General features: G+C 50.8%; 1 protein-coding gene across 1 annotated transcript in view; it reads right to left on the bottom strand.

Moving 5' to 3' along the window:
- Positions 1 to 23,798, bottom strand: part of EXOG (exo/endonuclease G) — a 29,450-nt gene extending 5,652 nt beyond the window's left edge. Inside the window, exons 1-5 of the mRNA XM_036737331.1 lie at positions 23,610 to 23,798; positions 18,047 to 18,196; positions 16,182 to 16,321; positions 14,863 to 14,939; positions 11,522 to 11,636 (exon numbers count right to left, since the gene is read on the bottom strand). Coding sequence (XP_036593226.1) covers positions 11,522 to 11,636; positions 14,863 to 14,939; positions 16,182 to 16,321; positions 18,047 to 18,196; positions 23,610 to 23,772 — 645 coding nt within the window. The 5' untranslated portion in view covers positions 23,773 to 23,798. The remainder of the gene's footprint in view (positions 1 to 11,521; positions 11,637 to 14,862; positions 14,940 to 16,181; positions 16,322 to 18,046; positions 18,197 to 23,609) is intronic.
- Positions 23,799 to 24,142: the final 344 nt, after the last annotated feature.

Genomic DNA, 24,142 nt, shown 5'->3' with positions numbered 1-24,142 from the left:
TCACATTCTCCATTCCTGACTCTCTGCCCCCAAAAGACCTCCCCACTCTGGGCCAGGCTGAGAAGAGAGGGCCGCTCTACAGCCAAAAGATGCAAGACACCATCACCTGCGCTCAGCTACAGCTTCCAAACAGGTTCCCCAGGTCATGAGCCCAAGCGGTGCCCCTCAACCAGGAGGAGGGACTCCAGGGACTCTGTGAGTGTGTGCATAAATGTACGCCTGACTGTATACACTACGTATATGTGTACATAGAGACTCTGTGGGTGTGTGCATAAATGTACGCGTGACTGTATGCAGTACGTATATGTGCACATACAGTAGAGACTTGCGTGAGTGTATAAATGTACGCGTGATTGTATACATTACGTATATGTGTACATACAGTAGAGACGGTGCATGAGTGTATAAATGTACGTGTGAGTGTATACAGTACGTATATGTGTACATACAGTAGACACTTTGCGTGTGTGTATAAATGTACGCGTGATTGTATACAGTGTGTATATGTGTACATACAGTAGAGACTATGCGTGTGTGTATAAATGTACGCGTGATTGTATACAGCACGTATATGTGTACATACAGTAGACACTTTGCGTGTGTGTATAAATGTACGCGTGACTGTATACAGTACGTATATGTGCACATACAGCAGAGGCTGTGCGTGTGTGTATAAATGTACGCGTGACTGTATACAGCACGTATATGTGTACATACAGCAGAGACTGTGCGTGTGTGTATAAATGTACGTGTGATTGTATACAGTGCGTATATGTGTACATACAGTAGACACTGTGCATGTGTGCATAAATGTACGCGTGACTGTATACAGTACGTATATGTGCACATACAGTAGGGACTGTGCGTGTGTGTATAAATGAACGCATGACTGCATACAGCACATATATGTGTACATACAGTAGAGACACTATACACGTACACACACAGACAGTGCGTGTATTACTGTGGTTTAGTCATTCAGTGGTGTCCGACTCTTCGTGACCCCATGGACCATACCACACCAATACCATCCGTGGGGTTTTCTTGGTAAAGACAGTGGAATGGTTTGTCTTTTCCATGTTCAGCAGATTCAAGGCAAACAGAAGTTGGCCAGGGTCACACAGCTATTAAGTGTCTGAGGCTGGATTTGAACTCAGGCCTTTCCGACCGGCTCTAACTACCAATCCATCTAGCCGCCTCTCTGTCACTCTTCTGTGAGTGTGTCTGTGTTCTCTATTGCGTGGGGGGGATACACACACACACACACACACACACACACACACACACACACAAAACAGACCCATTCTACCCTCTATGTACAAACAGGCAGCAGGCCGAGAACCTGTCAAACACGGCTCAGTCTTTTTTCACTGCTCCTACAGGATTCTCAGTATGATCTAAGCCAAACCAGGTCCCAAAGCCAGCTGAGTCCCCACCACAGGGACCCTTTTAATAGCACACAAAGCTGGACTGAAAGTGACCTCAGGGACACAGCAGGACGTGTGTCATCCCCGAGCATGGTCCTTGTCCAACAAGAGCCAGGCAGGGACTGTCCAGAGGGGCTCCCCATCAGAGCAGCGCGGTCTGGATGGACCAGCTGGTCAGTGTCTAGGAATGAGCAAAAGACCTCAACATACAAGTCAAAGTGTGCTCCTGGTGCCACCTGGTGGACTTAAGCAGGCACTGCAGCTGCTCCCAGCCATGCCCATCCTCGCCAAGGGCACCCAAAGTAGGAGCGTGTGTGTGTGTGTCCATCTGTCTGTCTGTGTCTGTGTAGGGGGGGTCAGGGGAAGCCTCTTCTGGGAGTCCAAGGCTTTCCTTCACACCTGGGGAAGGTGACAAGCCTCTCAGGCCAATCAGTGAGCAGGAAAGGCGAGACATTTCCAGAAAAATGATAAGTTTCCCAAAGCTGCAGCTGTCACTGTATTCCTGGAAACCACAGCTCAGGCAGAAGGGCTCCAGAGCAAGATGATGTCCACCATCGCCATCCCCAAGTTCTTACTAAGTGCCTACTATGTGCCAGGCAAAAACACAGCCCCTGCCCTCAGGGAGTCCCTGCTAACAATAGAGACCACAGCCGTGCGAGTGGAAAGAGGTCTGTGCAGCTGATGGGCAGAAATTCAGGAAAAGCCGACAGACCAGGCCGGCACAACTCTGAACAGAAGGCCTGAGCGCGCTGAAGATGAGGCCAGCCCAGAACTACGGCGGGCTCAGCATCGTCTGCAAGGCTGCAACGGCTCACCTTCTCTTAGGACTGAAAAAGGGGCAGCCACCCCCGAGAAGACCCTGCCAGAAGAGATGAGAAGAGGCTACCCCGGGAGTCAGAGCACAGCCATGGCCACACACTGCCTGCTGGATTTGCTCCTTCTGCACATGCGGATGGTTTGACATTCCCTTGACCACAGGGACATCCTGCCAGGACACACAAGCTGAGTGTCCGGACCTCTCCTCAGCCAGGAGGTTCAGAAATCCAAATGATATCTGGCTAAATCTGTCTCTTACACCAACCTCCAGGGAATGCTCCCTCCCCATTTAAAATATCAGATGACATGGGGAGAGTCTTTACCAGATATTCATGGCACTAGAATGGCTGAGGCTGGTCTGAGGCGTGGCCTTAGAGTCCCCTTGGTAACAGGGAAAAGCACCTGCCAAATTCTGGGGGGAAGGGTCTCACTGGGAGGTGCTGAACAAGTTTCTTTGGCCTTCTGGGCCTCAGTTTGTTAAATGAGGAACTTTCAAGTCCTGTCCAGTGGGAGCACTCTACAATCCAATCCATCAGAAACCAAGCCTTTCAACCCACCATTCAACATCTTTCTCTCAGCTGTTAGCAAAGAAATCAGGGAAGAAACCCCAAAGAAACCCAACAGGTTCTGTCCTCCTTTTGATTACTGTGCCTCAAGGGAGCTTCCCTGTGAAAACTATCTCGGGGAGGACTCACCTGCAGAGTGAGTCCAATGGGGGAAGGGAACACCCTGACCAGTTAGCAAAGAAAGCACGAGTCTTAAACGCCCTGGACAGGGCTTACAACACCAGAATGGCTGAAGCCCACAGTTCTGTCCACCCTGAGGTCAAAGCCTCTGTCAAAACTCACTGTCCTTCTACTTTCAGTTCACCCACAATGTCTGGGCCTTCAGGCTTCAGAACCTTCCAGCTCTGACACTTCTGGCCCAGATTTTACCTTTTCTTGGAAGCACCCACCCACACACCCAGCCCAAGTCATTCTGGGACCGTCGGATGACTTCTTCTAACATCAGTGCCCTGGCTCTCTCCTGAGGCTTCTGTTGGCAGCAGGCAGGGAGGGGGAGGGAAGGGGGCATGAGAACATACCTTGGCTGGCTGATTCTAGGAGACCTTTCTGCCCTGCATTCCTGAAGGTGGCCCTCACCCCCACCCCCTTTGTTACTGGCAAGTCTGTGCCTGCCTCTGGGCCTCGCAGAGCCTGAATCTCATTTTCTGTAGCCTCCCTTCCGGGGCCGTGAACAAGGGGCAATTCTGCCCTCCCACACCGCGGCAGGTCCCTACAAACTGGTTCTCTGTGGCTCATGCCCTAATTTCAGGGCACTGGTGTCTTATCCCATTTGCCTCATGTGCAAACCAAGTGAGACGAGACGGATGGTTCTTTGAGGGGCAGCTTCCCACTCTGTCTGCTAACAAACCCCTCAGTGCCTGAAGGCACCCAGTGAATGCCTGGGGAGGACAGTGTACGGAAGTGCAGCCCCGCTCCCCCCCAGGCCCAGTGACCCAGAGGGCAGTGCCAGCACAGAGGGCTCCTTCCTCCCTGCAATGTCCTCAGTTCCTAAACTCTGCCCATCATGAACATGCAATGACCTCCAAAGCACCTCCCTGTGACCTGGAGCCTAGTATTCATGGACACTCACGGGGGCTACTTTGGAAAGCACCAGAGTGGATAATCTATGTCCCTCATCCAGGGGAAAGCTGCTCTGATCAATATAGAACGTGGTGATCAAAGGCAAGCTTCCTTCTGCTAAATGGAGCTCAAATTTTCTACTCATTCTTACTGTATACTGATTTACAATTCACAATGCTGTGATGGATGCCAAAAAAGTTCCCACCATCATTATGCAGCTAAGACAATGCCCCACACAATGACCGTGCAAGCATGAAAAGGGCTGCACTTCCAGCATGATTGGAGGTAAGACGCCCAGCTGAGTGAGCGGCTCCAGGAACTCACGTTTCTATGGCCCCGAAGCGTTACAAAGCATGTTCCTCCCAATGGGAGGGACCCGGGCAATGGCAGGTATTTACCAGAATCTGTTAGATAAGGAGGCAACTGCCCAAGAGCACTGGGTTTAAACCCAGGTCCCCCGACTCCAAGGCCAAAGCCCGCGGGGATCCAGAATGCCATCAGGCACCATTTTTTTCTTAGCTCCACCCACCATTTTAGAAAGGCTGTGCCTAAAAAAACAAGATACTCTCCAGGTAGTCAAGGCTGCTGTACTTAACTACAACACACAGCAGGAGCAAAGAAGGACTCATGACTCCAAACAAGAGAACAAAGATGCCTCCCAGAAAGACGCCCTTCCCAGAGCACAAAGCTCTCAGCATAGTGTGGGCTGGGACCTGATCAGGAAAACGGCCCTCAGGGAAGGAGGTGGGGGACAAGAAGGATCACCCCCATTTTATAAATGGGGAAACTGAGTCTCAAAGAGGTTACTCGCCCAAGGTGAAACAGCTTTTAAAAGCTGGGATTTGAAGCCCAGTCTGGTGACTCCAAATCTAATGTTTTTTCCCCTACAGAACACTGTTGCCTCCTGCTCTGGACACCCTGACCATGGGGTGGCCAGAGCCACCCCTTTAGCCACCCCTGCCCAGCCTGGTCAGGGCTCCTCCTGTCCTCCTCCTCCTCCTCCCATCTGGAGCACCCCAGACACAAAAGCTGTCCTTCCACAGCACTTTCCTTGGGTTTCAAGGATCCATGCGCCAGGACAAGCCCAGTGTGTAAGCCAAGAAACACGACTGGATGTGGCCTGGCCGGACAACTACCCCTTGGTCACTGCCCAGCCCTGTCTGACCTCTCCAACTTCCGTTCCCTGCTCATATATCCTAAGACTCTGTCCCAGCCCAACAGAATCACCCACTGTCCGGTCTGAGAAACACACCTGCCTCCACACGTGGGAGGGATATGTCTAGTGAGATGCAGCCCAAGGGACTCTGGGTGACAATGCCTTAGCAACTGCCATTACTGGGACATTTCTAGCATGTCTTTGGTCCCAAGGTGGCCAGGCAAAAATGAGAGAAGAGGCAGGTATGGAATGCCAAGGTCAAGCAGTGGAGAAGGGGGGCAAATGAGGGCAACAGCCCAGGGATAAGGCTTGAGGTAAGAGAAGTGCACTGGTGCACTGTTGATGGAGCTGAGAATTAGTACAACCATTATGGAAATAAAGTGGATAAAATATACATACCCTGAATACATCCCAAAGAAAGCTCCCTTGTACACCTAAATATTTATAGAGGTTCTTTTTTGTGCAGGTAAAGAACTAGAATACAGCAGCTGCCCACTGACTGGGGAAGAGCTAAACAAATCACGGCCCACAAATGAAATTTCTGTGCTATAAGAAACCATGAACAGGATGAGCATGGAGAGGCACAGAAAGGGTTCCACTGAACAGATGTAAATTGAAATAAAGAGATAGGAAAACAACATACACTCAGACGGCAGCAACAGAAATGGAAAGAACCCCCCTAAAACATCCCCAACAGATGCTACCAAATTTTAAAGAATAAGCGTGGCCCCACATAAGAGGGGCGAGAACTCCCCCCGCCCCCAGCCCACTGCACTTCGGGGGAAGGGCATTCACGCATGTGCCACACTCACAGCATGGCAGAATCTTCTCCAGTACTGAATCATTTTGCAAATTTGTTTTCATCTTCTTCTTACTGTCTTTAAGGTGGTTTTTTAAAGTTTTTCTAAGTGTTATTAGAGATGGCTCTGTGGGAGTGGGGAGGGGGAGGGACACAGGGAGAAGTACAGGCAATGTAAAAACAAGACATCTTTCTGCTAAATAGCCTTGAGCCATCCTTGCTGGCCACAGCTCCTCTGGCCAGGGCTGGTGACCATCAAGGGTCCACCTGTCCTCCCTCTCCTGGGCTCTCACGTTCTGAGACTCTACTGATCACCCCGCCATACATGTGGGGCACAGGGAGCTTCTGGGATCAAGAAGGAAGGGGGAGAGAGGGCTAGATCTGAAGCTGGGTTTGTCCCACGCTGCCACTGGGCCACGGAGGACTGATGTGGAATCAGAGAATCTAGGTTCAAATCCAGCTCTGCTACGTATTGTCCATGTGTTCTGGAGCAAGTCACTAAATTCCTGAGACTTGTTTTCCTCATCCTCAGAAATGAAGCTGGTCTCCTTTGCACAGCTCTGCCTATGATCCAAGGATCACTCAGCCACTGACCATGCCTTTCCCTTCTCAATCAGACTTTATTCGGTCTTTAGGATCAAACAGAAATGATTCCCTCCCATCCTTCACATCCTGGTGTCCCAATCTACTTTTTCTACCTTCTAACACCGAACTCTTCCTGCACCTCACAATCCCGTCACACTGGCCTGCTCCCATCTCCAGGACTTTGACCTTCTAGCTCCCCTTGTCTAGGATGTATTTCCCTTCTCGCTCCTGTCTCTTAGACAATCTTATTTCCTTCAGACTCATATACCACATCCTACATAAGGCCTTTGCGGATCACATATGGCTTCCCCACCAAAAAAAAAAAAAAACAACTTCTGGATGTTGTACTTGTCGACTTCCTCTATAGACTGTCAACTGCTGGAGGGGCAGCACTTAATACAGAGAGGGAGGAATGGGGGAGGAGAGGGAGGAGAGAAGAGAGGAAGGAGAGGGGAGGGAGAAAAGGACAGAGGAATGAAGGGAGACGGGAAAGAAAGGCATTCATTACGTGCATTCATTAGGACACAGATTTCTGGCAATGACAGCTACAGTCAAGAGTCCCAGAGTCAGGCCTGAAGCCCCACCCCCATCCCTCTCTGACTCGGTGATCAGAGCCTCTCTGAAGCTCAGACTGTGGTCTAAAATGTAGATGATGATGCACCACTGTCCTTCACAAGGCTCACCTGGAGAGGGGTGTGGGTGTGTGTGTGTGTGTGTGTGTTTACAAAACATGTCAACGTGGATTGAGTGCTGAGGCAAAGCATGCTCCGAAAAGTGAAACAAGTAGGTGCGTGCTTCACTTTGATTTCCCAGAGAAAGTTCCCGAAACAGTCAGAGAACATAACTGTCCAGAACCAAGGAGCAGACACTGAGCTGGGCTGGGAACCCAGACCACCATGAGCTTGGTGCCCAAGGCCAATCACTCCCCCAACTCCAGGGGCTTCCCCCTCCTAAAGCCCCTCCAAGTGACCCCATGACTGCTGCTCCTCCCACCCTCTGGGATGAAGCCAAACTGGCCTCCTCTCTGGTCCTCACGCAGTGCCCCATGCCAGGGGGCTCTCCCTCCTCACCTCCTCCTCCCTGCCTCAGCCCAAGGACCACCTTGGATAAGCCTCTGCTCAATGCCTCTCAAATAGCCTGGTGTCTCACTAATTCCTTTTGCCTGTGTGGACTTTCTTATTGCGCTTCCCATTCCAATGCAAGCTCTTTGCAAGCAGTACTTCACTGCTTCACTGTACCTGTAGGCCCAGCACCAAGGACAGCACCTGCATGGCGGCCACCAGCTCACCTGGAAGACAGGGACAAGACCATCCATGTGCGGCTGTGAGGACGGAATGAGCTAATGGAGGAAGGGACAAGCACTTCTGAGGAGGTGACCGTGTGCCAGGAACTGTCACTGGGCATCATGTAGCTTTACTGATAATAAAAGCAAGAAATCTGCTTTCCAGAAATACATGAGAGACTACACCTGGCATTTGACTCAACACACATGCATAAACACGCATGAAGGTAATTTGGTCCTCTTACGAGGTCTATATTTCCCATTATTAAAAATATTATTTACACACTTTCCAACTCTGTGGTAAAAGTCAAAGTTTTTTGTAAGATGACTCCATACAAAGTAGTTTGATACCTGACCCCTTCCTACACCCACATTCTAACCCAAACAAATTCAGCTGCCACCTCCCCGACTCTATTTCTTTCCAGGGACACACCTGGAATGCACATCCCCTCCATCTCCACCAGCTCAAACACCACCCCTCCACTGAAGCTTTCCCTCATCTATCCAGTCAGAAGTCACCGAGCACAGAGCAGACCCTGCTCTGAATTCCCCAGGTATGTTGTTTCTCTTGTGTGTCGTTTATACTACTTCATCTTGTCTAAGTCATTTCTATATATATTTTCACTGAGCCAATTAAACTGTGAGCTCTGGGGCAAGGCCTATGGTCCTCAGACTTCCTACAGCACCCAGGAAAGGGCCTTGCCCACATCCGTCACCGGCGACTGTCTTCAATGTCCCTCTCAGCCCACAGAGAATACACTATCAGCAGACAGACACTTTTGGGAAGTGTAAGGATGTCGGCACTGTGAAGCTGTTCCCCTTCATGAGAGGAATCTATAAAGGTACTTTGGGACCTCCTTGCCAAGCCAGACACTCACACCTCTACTTCCTGGGACACAGATTCACCAAAAGCTCAAGTATAAACTGGAGTCAATCCACTTCTAAACAGATCACTGAAAACACAGATGTTTATCATGAAGCGTCCTAAAGAAATAAACACACTCCAGCTAAGCGGCCATGGCTTTCACTGCCTCTCATCTGAGCACGTTCCATGGGCAGTTTGTAGGACAGTGGGCTGTAGGAGCAAAGCGACAACCACTCCTGAGAAGCCTAAAGAGCAACTTTCACAAAGTCCACACAAGAAACAGTAAGCTAGGAAAAACACGGAGACCCAATATCACCTAGAAGTCTGACACTGAAAATATAGAGGGAATGGACGCAACTAGAACATTAAAAGTCATTCACCATGAATTAGTGGTCGAGGGACAGAAATGGTTTTCCAAAGAACTGCAAACTGCATATGACCTCATGAGAACACACTCCGAATCACTAATTGTAAGACAAATGCAAATAACAAGTCTGACGTTCCACCTCACACCAGACAAACTGGCGAAGATGAGCAACAGGAACGACCGAGGCTGGAGGGGTATGAAGACAAGCCTGCTGTAGAGCTGGGAACCAGTCCAAGCATCTGGAGATGCTCTCTGACCCCTGCTCAGGCGGGGAATAGAGTGGGAGTGGGGCACCAAGACCACAGGCATCGAGAAAACATTTCTTAAAAGACTATCGAAGGTTAACCTCATCGGTAATGTAAAGATGCCTGGACTTGGTGATTCCATAGGTAGAGAGAAGGCTGTCTAATGCAGTAAGAGCCTCAGACCTCAAGCAGCACCCAAGCAGTCCTTCGGTGTCCCAACAAGCTAAAACCATGGACGCAGCTCCTGAAAGTTATTCGGGAAGGGAGGTATCGACACGGGGGGATGGGCGGTCACAAGATACGCTATTTAAAAGAAATACAACAATCCACAAGCTACAGACACGTAAGACTGGGGCCACGGCTGCTGATTCAGCTTCCAGAAACAGGAGTTAATGAAATGCTCTCTGCAGACAGCAATGGGAAGAGGCCTCCTTAGAACAAAGAATGACACTGACCTGTCTAGTGGCTGTGGGCAGCTCCCTGCCTCTCCCGCCTCAGTTTCCTCATATGTAAAAGGGGGGGGGGGGTTGGACAAAAGGGCCCCTCTGATTCTAGGGCTATGAGCCTGAGTCACTTTGTCTGGGCCTCAGTTTCCTCATCTGTAAAACAGAGATAGACATGACAACCTGGAAGGCCTCATTCAGTTCAAAGTCTATGATGCTATCGAGTCATCCCAGGACATTTTGGGGAGAATCACAGCCACCCTCCAAGGGCCACGGGCATTCTCCAAGATGCCATGCTTGACCATGGGACTGACTTCTATTCTCTAGCCAGCCCTGAAGCCATGAGCCCAGAAGAGGAGCAGCCACACAGAAGCAGAGTCTTAGCTTCAGGTTAGGAACAGAAGAAAAAAGTGGAGAACAGGCCAGTCTGGCCCCATGATAAGCAGCCTTGCTGCTGTGGAGCTTGGTCACACGGCTGGTGGACTCACGTCCCCAGGGGTGTGGGGACCATGAAGACACCCCCTCACTGTAAGAACTGAAGACCCCAGGGCCAGGGCCTGTGATCTATGACACGTATGCATAATTACAGGATCCCAAATCACAAACAAATTAGGCTAGAAGCCAAAGAAATGCAACTAAAGAAAAGTGGGGCTTTACACAGGACCTGAAACCACAGCCCACAACCCAAATACTGCCCTGCTACCAGCCACGCCTAGGGGTCACTGGCCAGTGTGAGCAGAAGGGGGAAAGGTGTTCAGGGAGGGACCAATCTCTGGCTTCTCATCAAGGCCGGCCTCACAGGCTTGAGTGCCACGGAGTCATGCTGTACTGCGTGGATGAACCAAGATGCTAGCTTGTCATTGCTGGACTTAGGATCTTCCCAATAAAATGTATAGTGTTCTGTGAAGTTTTTCAAACCCCAAATCTTGAGAGAGGCAGGAAAAGCTTCATATTTTTTACTTTTATTTAGGAATAGGAAGAGTCATTTTCTTAGTCAAAAACATAAATTATGGGAACACCTGAGCTAGGAAAATCCCACTATTTGTCCACAAAGGTTAGTTTAACGAAATGCTCTAAATTATTTGACCACTAAATCCTGGGAATGTTTTATCCTAAACAATGAATTATGGGAGAGGCAGCATGGCACAGTGCAAGAAGCACCCGCTCTACAGCATCTGTGACCTCTGGTCAGACACTGGATGAGCGAGCCCTCTTAGCTCTAAACTCTGTGATCTGAAGGTCGATAATTAGTTACTGGCAGTAAAAACTGAGAAAAGAAAAGAAAGGGAAAGAGGAAGGAAGGAAGGGAGGCAAGGAAGGAGGGAGGGAAAGAGAGTGGGAGAGAAAGAAGGAGGGAAAGAGGGAGGGAGAGAAGGAAGGAAAGAATGAGAGAAAGGAGGAAGAGAGGAAGAAAAGGAGGGAAGAAAGGAAGGAAAGAGGGATGGGGGGAGGTCACTGAAGTATTTTTTCAAATGCCCAGATGAGAGATGAAAAAATTCAAAAGGAAACAAAGACCAGCAGAAGAGGTTTGAAAGTAGCAGGATGAATTTATTGTATATTTTTAAGTTAAACTATACATAGTATGAGATGTTGCATTTTCACCCATAATTCTCATTCTGTTCTACTTTGTATATGGAAATGTTCTTTCCTTTTTTGGTTTTTGTTAAATTCAGCATTAAATGAGTTTGTTGGGCAGATGCTAAAAGCTCTCTGTCCCTCTTCCCAGAAGGTTTTGACGCATTTCTTTGGCACCACAAGCCCCCAAGGTGAAGAGGCCCTGTGGCCCCGGCTGCTGTGATCCCAGCCCGGAGCGCCGGACCCGTGGAGCAAACAAATATACCATCCCACTGGCGGCCCAGGGAGCTTACCGTTTATTTACTACAACACACACCAACTCGAACGGTGCCATACCTCATAGGTAACTCTCTTCTTCCCATCTTCTCCGGTCTGTGGCAAGGTTAAGGGTCCGGACACTACCCAAACATCATCAAACCTCTCCGTTAACTCTCGACAATACATTTCAATTCTGCAAAGATGGAAGAATCAACAGGTGCGGCCATCACTGGTGTGAATATGAAGGAAATAAGCCATATCTAACAGATGGGAATGACCTTAGAAATGGGCATAAATATGATTAATAAAGTTACTCCTTCAACCAAGAGCACAAAGACAACAGAAACAGCCACTGCTGTCTGGGAAGTTGGCTTAGAGGAGACACGGCCAAAGCAGAAAGGGGGGCCAGCCCTGGGGCTCCCCTAGAAGGCTCCCAAATAGGGGTGAAGACTGCAGGGTCACAAAAGCCAAGGGGGGAAAAGTGATCAGGAGGAGGGGGTGGTCAGCAGGGGCAAACACCCCTGGACAGACAAGGCCATTGGACTTGGTGGCTAGGAGATCCACGGAGAATCTTGCAGAAAGCCCTCCTGAGAGAGGAGGCTGAAAGGCCCAGACAAGGCCGGGAGAAGTGAGTGAGAAGAGAGGCAGAAAAAGCCCTGAGGGCAGAGGCTTTCCTACGTGTCTGACTGTAAGAGGGAGGAGAGCCATGAACAGTGGCTTGAAGGATGGTAAAATCAAAAGAAGATTGTTTTTACAGATAAGGGAGACGTGGACATGTCAGTAGACAGTGGAAAAGTTATCAGTAGAGGGAAAGATTAAAAAATAGAGAGAGAAAAGAGCCATTTAGATGTGACCAAAGGCAAAGTAGATGGTTGACCTTGGTAACAAGAAAGGCCATTTCTGCATCAGTCACTGGAATGTTTCACTAAATGAAGGAAAATCAAGCAAGTCTTTTTGTACTTCAGTTTACCTATTTGAAAAATGGAAACTTCCACGACAATGCTCACAACTAAGTTAAAATAGAGACAAACATTCTGATTGTATCTCAAGGGGTCACTCTTTCCTCCTGAGATAAAACAATACAGGAGAAAGCACCAGGCAGAAAATTCCCAACTCTCCCACTAAGTAGGGGTGAGAAGTCACCAAACTCTGGAGGCCCCAGTATGCTCGTGGGTAAAAGACCCGGGGGCCCCCACCCACATTCTACCTTCTTCTCACCCCAGAGCAAACCCACTATGTCCATCGTTTTTCCTCCGGTAGCTCACACATATTTGGTTTTCTTAGATGGCCCATCAGCATTTCCAAGGGCTTCTCCTAGTTTACAGAAACCTCACTGGTCAAAGGCAGTCTTTAATTTATCTGCTCTGCCCGGTTACACAGCCGGATGGGGCAATGGGCTTTCAACTAAGAGGCCCTAGAGCTGAGGAGGAGGATGCTCCTGCTAGAGACAGGGTCCCAGAGGAGATGGAGAATTCACTAACCCTCCCAACTACCACCTTGGGAGGCAGCGCCTGGCCTCAGGGAAGCTCCCAACCAAGGCCAAAGTCAGGGGAAAACATTGCTCTGCACAGAACAGAATGTTCATTTACATGTTCTGAGCTTCATAAATCAAACATGAATACACTCTGAACATCTTTTCCCCCATTTCTTTTAAAAAGAATGGTTTATATGCCTTGCAAATATTTTCAAAATAACTACTTAGTTATGAACTTTTCTTCAAATGGACCCATCTGGAAGGTTCCATCCTTTCAATCGCCTGTCGAGAAGGCTTTAAAGGGGGGTCTGAAACCTTGAGCCACAAAGAGATTTCAGGGGGTCTATGAACTTGGAAGAGAAAAGGATTCCATCTTTCCTTTCATGAGCTTCTAGATGAAATTCAGACTTTCCTTGGGTGACTGAAGAACACTATTTGAGAGGGAAGGGCGCAGAAGCTTGCCCAGAGCCTGCACCAGGCATGCATGACAGAAGAATGCCAAGGACCCCCACTTCAAAGGCTCAAGGCTGCTCAGCTGGACTTGGGGAGACAGAGGACAATCGCTTCTTCCAGAAGGGCCAGGCCAGGAACCCTACAAATCTTTCCAGAGTTCAATAATACTTCCATAAACAAAACTGATACTGTTTGTATAGCCAATCAACTAGCCAGAGGCGTGATTATGATCAATGCATCTTGCATAGCAGGGGCATGGTTCATCCACAAGGGTTGTCCCTCCACACTTGAAGAGCCACTCACTGGGCCAAAGAGTGACAGGTCCTTCACCAGACAGGCTGGAAGGTGCTTCCTCCATCAACAGAGCCTGCCGAAATCTAACATCAGGGGAGACTCCAGCCTTCAGACCAGGCCTCCAATAAACCTCCCCAAATCACAAGCGGCTCTGCCCTGACCAAGGGGGGGCTTACGTACTGTGATGATGCACCAGAGTTAGGATTAAGCATCTAAAGAGTGTTGGACTCGCAAGTCAGGAACTCCTGAGTTCAAATCCTCCCTCCAGCACTTAATAGCTGGGCCACCCTGGGCAAATCGACTAACCTTCCTGCCTTAGTTTTCCTCATCTGTAAAATGAGGATTAAATGAGATCATAATTGTCAAAGGTACTTAATTAGCACAGGACCTGGTCCGTGGTGCTGTGCTAAGGCAACAGCCTGGCTGCTAGACCTTGGCTGGGGGAATACAAACAAGATGCCCCAAAATGTGAAGCCGTGGCCTGACACTCCCACTGATGCCGGCTCACACCAGCTTAGAGTGAGTAAAGGACAGTGCTTCTGAGATCTTCACACATCTACAAATGACTGCCGTTTAAAAACCAGCGCTCTGCCATTTATTTACAGTTTGCTCCCACACACAAGATGTGCCAGATGCCCACGAGAAATGTGGTGTAGGGACCGGGGAGCAGAATTCCCATTTTAAGCCAGATGACTGAGGTTTGCCCAGTGAGGCTGGCTAACATTCCTAGGGCTCGCTCCTGTCCAGGTACCACCTTTCCCCAAGTGGAGCCCGCTGTCCATGCAGCAGGTGCTTAACAGCAAATGAAAAAGTCAAGGACTAAAAAGGAAACTCTGACTTAAGACATGGAAGACCAGGCATCTGCACAACCATGTTATTGCTTTCCCATAAATGTCCCTAGAAAAGTCACCTTTCATGTTGTTCAGAAGATGCTGAACTTTAAATTTATTATGACTTGGAAAATAATCTTTAAAAAAACTCCAGCAGAGACGTGGGCCACGAGCCCTAGAAGAGCCACCCAGGGTCCTTAGGACACACTAAGGCCACACCCAGGCTTGGGCTCAGTCACCCGGGCTCATCCTGCAGCTATTTTTGAGTCGCCAAGATGGCAGGCATTGAGCCACCCTCCTACCTTGGGAACAGGGGACAGAAAGTCTGCTCTCATCAAACACAACGGCGCCATGCTCTTTACACTCACCTGTTCCAATAGCCAGAGTTATTCTCAAAGTTCTGAGGCACAATGTTCGAGAGGTAGAAGGTTTCCTGCATGGCTTCCTGTGGAAAGAAGGGAGAAGAGTGGCCTTCAGGTGAATGCCCGCCCAAGCTGGCAGCCCCCTCCAGGTCCCCAGAGATGAGGCCGGCCAGGAGAAGCGGCGGCATCCTGCTCATTACCCTCCCATCTAGCTGCCTTTCTAATACAGAGACTCATTCTCCATAAAGCTCCATTTGGCCCCACTATTATTCCAACAGGGATCAAAGAAGGGTGGGCTTGGGGGTTGACAGAAAAGCTGATCACTGCCAAGCGGCATACACAAGCGCTCCTTGTAGCTGGCCTGTCAGCTGGGCTCCCCCAGACACAGACCGGGGTCCCTTAGCTGCACCCTAACCCTCTCTGCATCACGTCCTCCGTCCATCACAGGACCTTGCCATGGAAAACCTCGTGGATCTTCATCATTCAACACAGTCTAAGCATCCAAGTGCATCTTCTCTCAGTCCACATGAGCCCCCCTTCCTCAGCAATTAACCCCACTAAACAAGGCCAAGTGGTAAAAGGATCTCTCATCCGCTCTTTGCTGGGCTTTGGAAGTTACTGGAAACCAAAGTCTAATGAAACGCAAAACAAAAGTCACTGACTCTTGAGTTTCTCCTGCCATTATCAGCTGCCAATTAAAGACCAACAACCACAAAGAAGGCCCAAAGCCACTGACCACACGCTGCCTTGGGAGGAAGAGGAGGGCAACGGTGGGATCTGAGAGCTGAAGTCTTCCCAAACCTACAAGTCTAGTGGAAAAGACACCCCCAGTGGATCCTGGGACCAGGATCTGGTCCTGAGGGCCTCGACAATCAGAGGCCTCCCTCAGGCCCCCCAACATTCTCACTCACCATGTCTACCCCACAGAGACCTTTACGTCAGACAGCTCTGAGAAAGAAACAGCTTCAGGACCAAAACTGAGACCCACAGTCAGAGAGCAGAGGCAATCAGCATGCTGGCCAAACAGCTGAGCTGGTGGTCAGGGAAAACTCAGCCGTTAATTCAGATATCGGCAGGACCTAAGAGATGAGAACCCCTTCACTGCCTTCCTGGCTCCTCTTCACACCCTGCCCTCCCTGATCCTCCACTGGGGCCACTCGCCTCATTTCTGACCCCTGCAGCGTAGTGCAGTGTCTTGGAACCACCTGAAAGTCCTGAGGGAGTAGAGAAGTTCGAACATTCCTGCTCTCCCCGCTGCCAACGTCCTCCCCCCAGCCCTGCTCTGCCCCAACTCCCAGCTGGTGTCAACTTAGAAAACCAGTTACAGTTGAGAATTTGTTATTCCCAGCCGGTGCCATGTGTCCCCGCGACCAGCCGCTCCCCAGGTAGTCCTCATTGTCTGCGCTGAAGGCTGATGGGATGCTGGGGTCTGGGCAGAATTTACAGTGTCTTCGGTCTGCATTGCCTAAAGAGCAACATACCCAATGGTTAACACACCAGTGGTTAATCACCACAGAGTTCACATGTAACCACACACACACACACACACACACGCACACGTGTGCACAGGCAGGAATGCCTTGACTTCTTGGTGTCCACGTGGGGAGGCTGCCCAGCACAGCCGTTGCCCACTTAATGACCTGCCTGGTGTGGGCAACAAGCTCTTGGTAGCACCCCAGGGCCACATCCTAACAAATGCAGCCACAGCATGGCAGTGTTCCTGCTATCACCCATGATTAAATAAACATTTGAGTTTTCCCATGAATTCAACATCACCACCCCTACCCCCGCCCCAGCCCAAGGCCTTCCCCAGCCCCACCAGAAGAGCCACCGGAGCCCCCACTGTCCTCGACTGTACCAACATCCAAATCAAACAATTCAGGCTCTTCTTGGCAAAGGAGAAACCACATTTCTGGCAATGCCCCAAAGGAGTAATGAAGTCTAATAAAACAGTGTTCTGTGTGGGAGCACACAAACCAAGTAGGAATGATCTGGGGTGATCCCCCCGTCCCTCCTGCCTTCTCACTTCCCACCAGCAACTAACCCTTTTTAACTGACTATGCTTGCTGGCCTGTTCAATCAACCATGTATTGATACAGCGCTGCTGAGTTCACAATATTTTATTAGAAAGTTTAATTTTTAAACAGAGTTATATTTTTAAAAATCCTAAGTGAACTTATAAAATCCTTAGAGTTAACTGTGAATCTGGAAACGGACCACACAGACAATCCTATTAACAGCATCGTCTCACTTATCCAGAAGTGACAACCTCAATTATTTGGACCAGGTGGAAAGCTGAAAAGGCCTCTCAGTAGCCGACCTAAACATAGCTCAAGCTTTATGCACAGACCCCTCCCTCACGTTCTCATTCAAAACCTACTGCCTCTAAGTTTACATACAACGATGAAGTCTGGCCAATACGTTCACTGATGACCACAGAAAATTCCAGCTCGTGGTGAGGGAGGATAAAGGAAATGTGGAAGGGCAAACACAAAGCCTCCACAAGGAGAGAACTGTGGTGGGCGCTGCGAGGGTACTGACAACAAGATCCAGAACAAATCAGTGATGGCGGCTGCATCTGATTTACAGAACACTCTGAGGATGGCAAGGCACTTCACAAACATCACCTCATTTATCCTCACACTGTGGGAGGGAGGGGCCGTTATCATCCCCAATTTACAGAAAAGGAAACAGAGGCAAACAAAAGTTAAATGATTGGCCCAGGGTCACGCAGCAGGATTCAAACTTGGATCCTCTGGACTCCAAGTCCAACACCATCTCCCCACCGTGCCACCCCCCCGACCTGAAAGTATTTTCAATATCCATTAGAAGCATGTGACACATCCTGGCGAGATTTCCAGAGAAAACGATTCATTTGTGAACTCAGGCTCTCAGAGGGGTCAGCAGCATTTCCAGATAACTGAAGCACATGTGAAATGTCTGTCTGACAGAACAGATAAACGAGGCAGTGCAGTAACAGCTTAGCAGTCACACTGATACCCAACAATGACCTGGGGCCATTTAGGTGGCCCTACAAAGCAAGGCCAGGTCATCCACCTACGTCCAAATGAAAGCCAGGACGCAGGAAATACTCATCTCTGCAAAACCAGGACACACGACACGGGTCCAGCTGGCTCTGCACTGCTCTGGCCCGCTCAGGGGCTACCGTCTCAGGGTATGCACCACCTACCCCGCGTCTTACTCTTGGAGATGTGCTCGATGACCCATCGAGGCCCCCGCTTTGCCTGATCGTAGGACAATGCGTGGTTGGTGTAGCGTCGGGCCTGGGTCCCGATCACAGGGAATCCATACTGCTCCAAGATGGTCTCTTCTGATGACTCTAAAAAACAAACCAGACAAAGCTGTCAGCAGCAGACTGAGCTCACAGAAGGGGTGGTCCACACAGCCAGAGCCAGGTTCAGCACAGGAACGTGGCGAGGACCAGGGCAGGACCTCCACAGGGATCACCTGCAGCTAGCTCATGAACTGCTAAATCAGGTTCTATCCTGACATCAAATTCCTGATGGCAGAGACATCCCCATCCTGCTTCACCTCCTGTGACAAATTATTTGGGTTCTATAAATAATCAAAGTATAGAAAAGCAGTAATCAAAAGAACAAATATCGGCTTTACCAGCAATTAACCACTGACTTGATTGAGCCAGGGAAAGAGCTTCCTTATTACAGTCCTCACTGACGGGGAGGAGGTGTGAGAACAAAGGGAGTCTTTGATTTGGTTCATTTTAAAAGCGTTTCTTACACTGATACAGCAGCATCAAGACCTGGCACTTTCCTCTGGCTGCTGAGGGTAGAGGAGGCAGCTCCAAGACAAAAACAAGCCCAGACTTAAGGGAAACAAATGACTCCCCACTAATGTCCGACCCACCAGCCCGTCCGTGTTCTACTTCAGGCCCAGCAGAGATAATTAAACCAGGGTGAGGGGCTACAGGAAAGTGCTGGTATGTATCCAGCCCATAAAACATCCTGAGTCCTTGACATCTGGGGTTTCACTTCTTTATAAAAGGCAAGGATAGCTCCGCCTGTGGAACAGCCAGGAGGCCTCTTCAGCCACTTCCTCCATAAAACCTCCCCTGGGGCTCAAGATCAAGGCTGGCAAAGCTGGACAGACTAAAATCCTCTCGAACATTCAGTTATTAGAGTCCTTCTTCACCCTCCCCTCCAAAGACCCTCCTCCCAGAGCTCAAACAGGGCTGCCTGCAGCTAAGGCCCCTAACACACACACACACACACACACACACACAAATATGTGCACATGCACACGCACACACGCATGCACAGTTCTTGTCCAGGTGTGCAAGTACAATGTTGCACACAGTTGGCTGGCTTGGTGAACTCCACCTGAATTGAACAGCCTCTCCCCTCCAATCCACCCCAATGATGACTAAGGCAGCTCCAATAATCTGTGATCTTCTGTCTCTAAATATGCCCGGACGTCTGGGAGTGAACATCCTGTGGGGCTCTCAGCCACGGCCCCCGGACATTCCCCATGAAGGGGCTACGGGAGCACAGGGGCTGTCCATGATGCAGCCCTCCCTCTCTCCCCCTCAGAGCTGCAGGCTAATCTGAACCTCGAAGGAGCCCTGACCCTCCCAAGGTTCTAAGACGTCACCTTTCCACAACCCTACCTCTCTGCTACTCAATTTTGGAGCCAAATTTCCAGGAAATAGGAGTCGAAGACAGCACCAAACAGTAACTTGTGGTCTGGCTTTAGAGCAGCCCTTCTCAGTGGAGACCCGCCCCCCCAAGGCCAGGCCAGCACTCCCTTCTCCGCTGTGACTCTTCAACCCTCTACAGCCTGGGACAGCGGCTCAGGACCAAGAGCCAGGGAACCGGGAGCTGGGGGTGGGAAAGCCCACAGAAGAGAGTTGAGAGTCACAGTTTGTTTATAGGTTTTAAGAAACAATTCAACAGACTTTGTTAAACAGATATTTGATGGGGGGGGGGGGGAGTACCGTGAACGAATAAAAGTCTCCCCAGCCGGCAGTTGGGAAACTTTCCTAGCCGAGGGTCCATGAAGTGAGGCCTTTGGAGGTGAGACGAGGAGTGGCCAGCAACACCCCTGCCTGCCGGGCCTTCACTTAAGTCACTAGGACGGCCCCTCCTTCCTCCTTAACCCGGGGTCCACTCCTCCGAGGCCCACCGAGAATGGAACACGGTCTCAGAGCCTCTACCCCAACCCCAGGAATAATCACAGCCTTGTGGGGACATCCGGCTGCTGTGAACCAAGAAGGAACTTACAAATCTTCAGAATCCTACGGAAAGACTTGGAACTAACTCGCTGTGAGAGCCATGGGGTCAGGCCTTCTTCCCAGTTCTGGGCCTGGCTCCTCCGACTAATTTCCTCTCATTCCTGGGTGCAAGTGACCCCTCCCCCCATCAACCACCAGGGCCTTGTTTTGTCCATTTAAAAGAGGGGGAATGTCGGGGAATAGGCGCTACTGTTGTCCGCTTGTTTCGGTCGCCACGAATTCCTGGCCAATCTATCTCAAGGCTCTCTAATCTTGTTCTAATTTGATTTGGGCTCTACGCCTTAGCACACAGTCCTTATGGATCGCTCCATACAACAAAGTCAGTAGAAACTGGCCTGGGCCTAAACAGAGAAGAGTTTTGGGAGGGGGAAGCTCCCCCCAGGACTGCAGCAGTGGCCAACCTGAACATGAGGCCTCTATTCCCCCCATCCTCCCCTGCTCTAATACCTAGAGCAGCGGCTGCTCCCTGGGACCCTGGACAGTCCCCTCCTTCACACTCGGCTGGCTCTGTCTACTAGAGAGGCCTGCCTCTCCCTTCTCCCCCGGCTACACAGCCCTCTCCCCAGCTCCTCTCTCTCAATCACCCGTCCAATGGCCTATTCTCAGTCCTCATCCTTCTCGGCCTCGCCAAGCCTCGGTCACTGTCTCCTCTCTTTGCTTTTCCCGTAACCACAGGACCGGCTCCTCCCCAGTCCCTTTGCAGGATGTGCCTCCAGCCCACACCCCTTTCTGTACTTTCTCTGGGTGATCTCCTGCGCTCCAGGGACTTGGTCACCGCCTCTCTGCTGACCGGTTCTCAGATCTGCCCTAAAGTCTCTCCTGACCTGCTGCCTACTAGACATTCTGAAGGCTCTAAACTCACCATGCCCAAAACTGAGCCCTGCCCTCTTTACCAGGTTCAAGACCTTGATGTAATTCCTGACACCTCATTATCTCACCCCTCCCCCCAGAGCCAAGCTGCTGCCAAGGCCTGTTCATTTTACCTTCATGACAGCTCCCAAATATGCCCATCTCACCTCTGACCCCGCCCCCACCCTGACACAGGCCCCCGTTACATCACACGTGGATGACTCCAGTAGGTGCAGGGAGGGTCTGCGGCCTCAAGTCTCTTCCCACAGAGTCATCCTCCACTGAGCTGCCAAAGTGTCTGAGCGAGTCACCTCCCAATTTAACAGACTAGTGGCTCACTATGGATGCCAAGATCAAATCTAAATCCCGGGTGCCTTGGAAATCCCTTCCTAGCCTCTCCCCACACCTGCCCCTCCCCAGTCTTCTTCAGCCTTCCACCCCTCCTTGTACTCTGCACAACGGTAACATTCCTCTGCCCCCAGACTCGGTGTCTCTCCACTGGCTCTCCCTCCGGCCCAGAATTCTCTCCCTCCTCATCTTCCATCCTCTTCCCGCCTTCTTGGCTTCCTCTGGGTCACAACTCAAATCCCACCTTCTGAAAAGAGCCTTGTGGGGTCCCCCTCGATGCTAGCACCTTCCCCCAAGATTAATACACACGGTATATATATAAAATCCATAGACGTATGTCATACACCTGGGTATGGAGAGATATGTATGTCTCTTCTATGTCACAGCTGTTTGCCCAGTTGTCCTCCCCATTAAAATACGAGCCCCTGGAGGAATCATTTTTTCCCTCTAAGTTTAATGTTAAATAAACTGTCTGGTGACTACCCCACCCCCAAGCTGTTGAACTCGACCTTCCTTCCACCTCTGTGGAGACCCTTGGCCTGGAATGAATTTACTCCTTAGCGTCCCCCAAAGCTCAGCCCAACTATACAGCCTTCACTCGTCTCCCCAGCTGCGAATGCTCTCTTCTATTATCCGGTAGTTAGTTACGTGTGCCGGCCACAGCCCACCCCAACATCCCAGGTGTTTTGTTTCTATTTCCCTAAATGATGATCCATACTGCCATATGGTAAGCGGATGGACAGAAGAAACCACCAAAAACCACCTAGGCTCTTTCTTGAAGCCTGTTCCCCAACCAGGGAATGGACGCCCTCCTTAATTCCATGTTTCAGAATTCCGCTGGACTCAAGGCTTCCCTCAGCTAAAAGCCTCCTCGAAGGTGGCCAGAGGACTCTCTCCTGATCTTTCCTTTGGCCCTAATATCGTGTTCCTACGTCAAACACTGTCACCTCCACCCCTAACTCCTCCAGGATACTCTAAGCTCCCCATTGGCAACAACCACTTCCTTTTTAAATGGATACACTTTTCTTCAATCTCTATCACCCAGCTTGGGGACCAGCAAAGCTTCAGTGGCCCATGATGTCCTTCCCCTAACTCTGGCAGATCACAATCGCTCCACACCTCAGCAGACCCCTTAGGAGCACCAAGCCTGGTGGAGCCTGGCCTGAGACTCTCCAAGCCTGGGCAGGCTGCCCGGCATGGGCAGACACACAGAGTGCCCCAGCTGCACTCAAAGCCTCACCCAGTCCACAGGCACTGCCAAAGCCTGTGCTCTGCTGCCCTCTCCATGCCACAAGGAGAGAAGGCAGGAGGTCACTCCTCTCACCGCTCCAACGGAGTCAAATGCACAAAGCACAAGAGAAGGCACCCAGCACAAGCAGGATCGGAGTCTAGAATGAAGACACCACTTTATGAATCGTGCACCAGGCCAGGAAGGAAGCACCACCAGGCAAGAATCACCACGCGTGCACCAAAGGAATGTGTGCAGCAGGAGTGAAGAAATGTTCGAGGCACAGCAGAACGAATGAAGGGTAAAGGGTGACCGTCCCTCACAACTGCAAGAACCAACGCACCCAGCACAATCGGGTGCAAGAAGGCCCACCTGAAGGAAGCGAGGAAGGCTGCCATGAAGCATGTGTGAGGCTCCTGGGGGCAGGTGTGTGCACCATGGGCGAGTTGCACACGTCCATGCATCGGGCACCGGCAAGCACGGCAGAACGCACAAAACACCGGTGCAAGCATGCAGGCACCGGAGCACCGACCTGTGCACATACTCACGCCCGAGGACACACATGCATCTGTGCGTGCGTACACACACCTGAGCAAACACACAAGGATGGTGCACAAACACATGCGAGCGCACAAGCAATGCACTGGCACAAAGCATGCACACACCTAAGCGGGCGCACACACACACACACACACACAGCAAGCACGCACGTACTGGTGCAGAAACATACCCAAGCATACACGCACAAGTGCACACACAATGCACCCTGCAAGAACACAAGCACACACACACTCATTCCGGTGCCCACACACAACCGAGCACACACCTGTCCCCATGCACGCATACACCTGTGCACATGCAAGTGTACATGTGTACACACACACACAAACTGCGCATACACACGCAAACACCTGTGCGCACACAGGAGAGCACACACGCATGCACCTGTCCCCATACACGCATGCACCTGTGCACATACAAGCACACACACACACCTGTGCACCCACACGCGAGCACAGGTGCTCACCAGAAGGAGACCGGCGACGCTGGGAATCTTACCCGCCGGCTTTCTCGAACTGGAAGAAGAGTCTTCATCTTCGTCCTGGCTGCGGAGGAGCCTCCGTGCAGCGAGCCCGGCCCCGGCGGCCCCCATGACGGCCCCGGCCAAGAAGCCGCTGAAGAAGCGCCTACCACCACCTAACCTAGAGACTCCAGCCGCCATGGCTCACTCCGGGTCCGTAGGTTATCGGTGCGCATGCGCAGGGCGGGACCGGGCCGGGAAACCGCGATTCCTCAGCTCACGCTGGCCCTGTCAGTCAGGGGGTGCGCATGCGTAGTGCTCCAGCCGGTCGCCAAACTGTAGCGTCATCACCCGCGCCCTCGCAAACGTGAGCAAAGAAGAGGACCGACGGTGAAGCCTCCTCCTAGTGCATATCCGCCCTCAGTCTGCCAAAGAGCATGCGTGAGGCGGAGTGTTCCGCCGAAACCCTCCTAGCGGTAGAGCTCTTTCAGAAACGCACACACTTACACAAAACAAGAAGGCTGCGGATTAGACAGCCGGTTGGGCCTGGCGAGAGACGCTGCCCTGAGCC

The sequence above is a fragment of the Trichosurus vulpecula genome, chromosome 9 (assembly GCF_011100635.1).
Source record: "Trichosurus vulpecula isolate mTriVul1 chromosome 9, mTriVul1.pri, whole genome shotgun sequence".
NCBI lineage: Eukaryota > Metazoa > Chordata > Mammalia > Diprotodontia > Phalangeridae > Trichosurus > Trichosurus vulpecula.
This window is presented reverse-complemented; position numbering and strand designations above follow the sequence as displayed.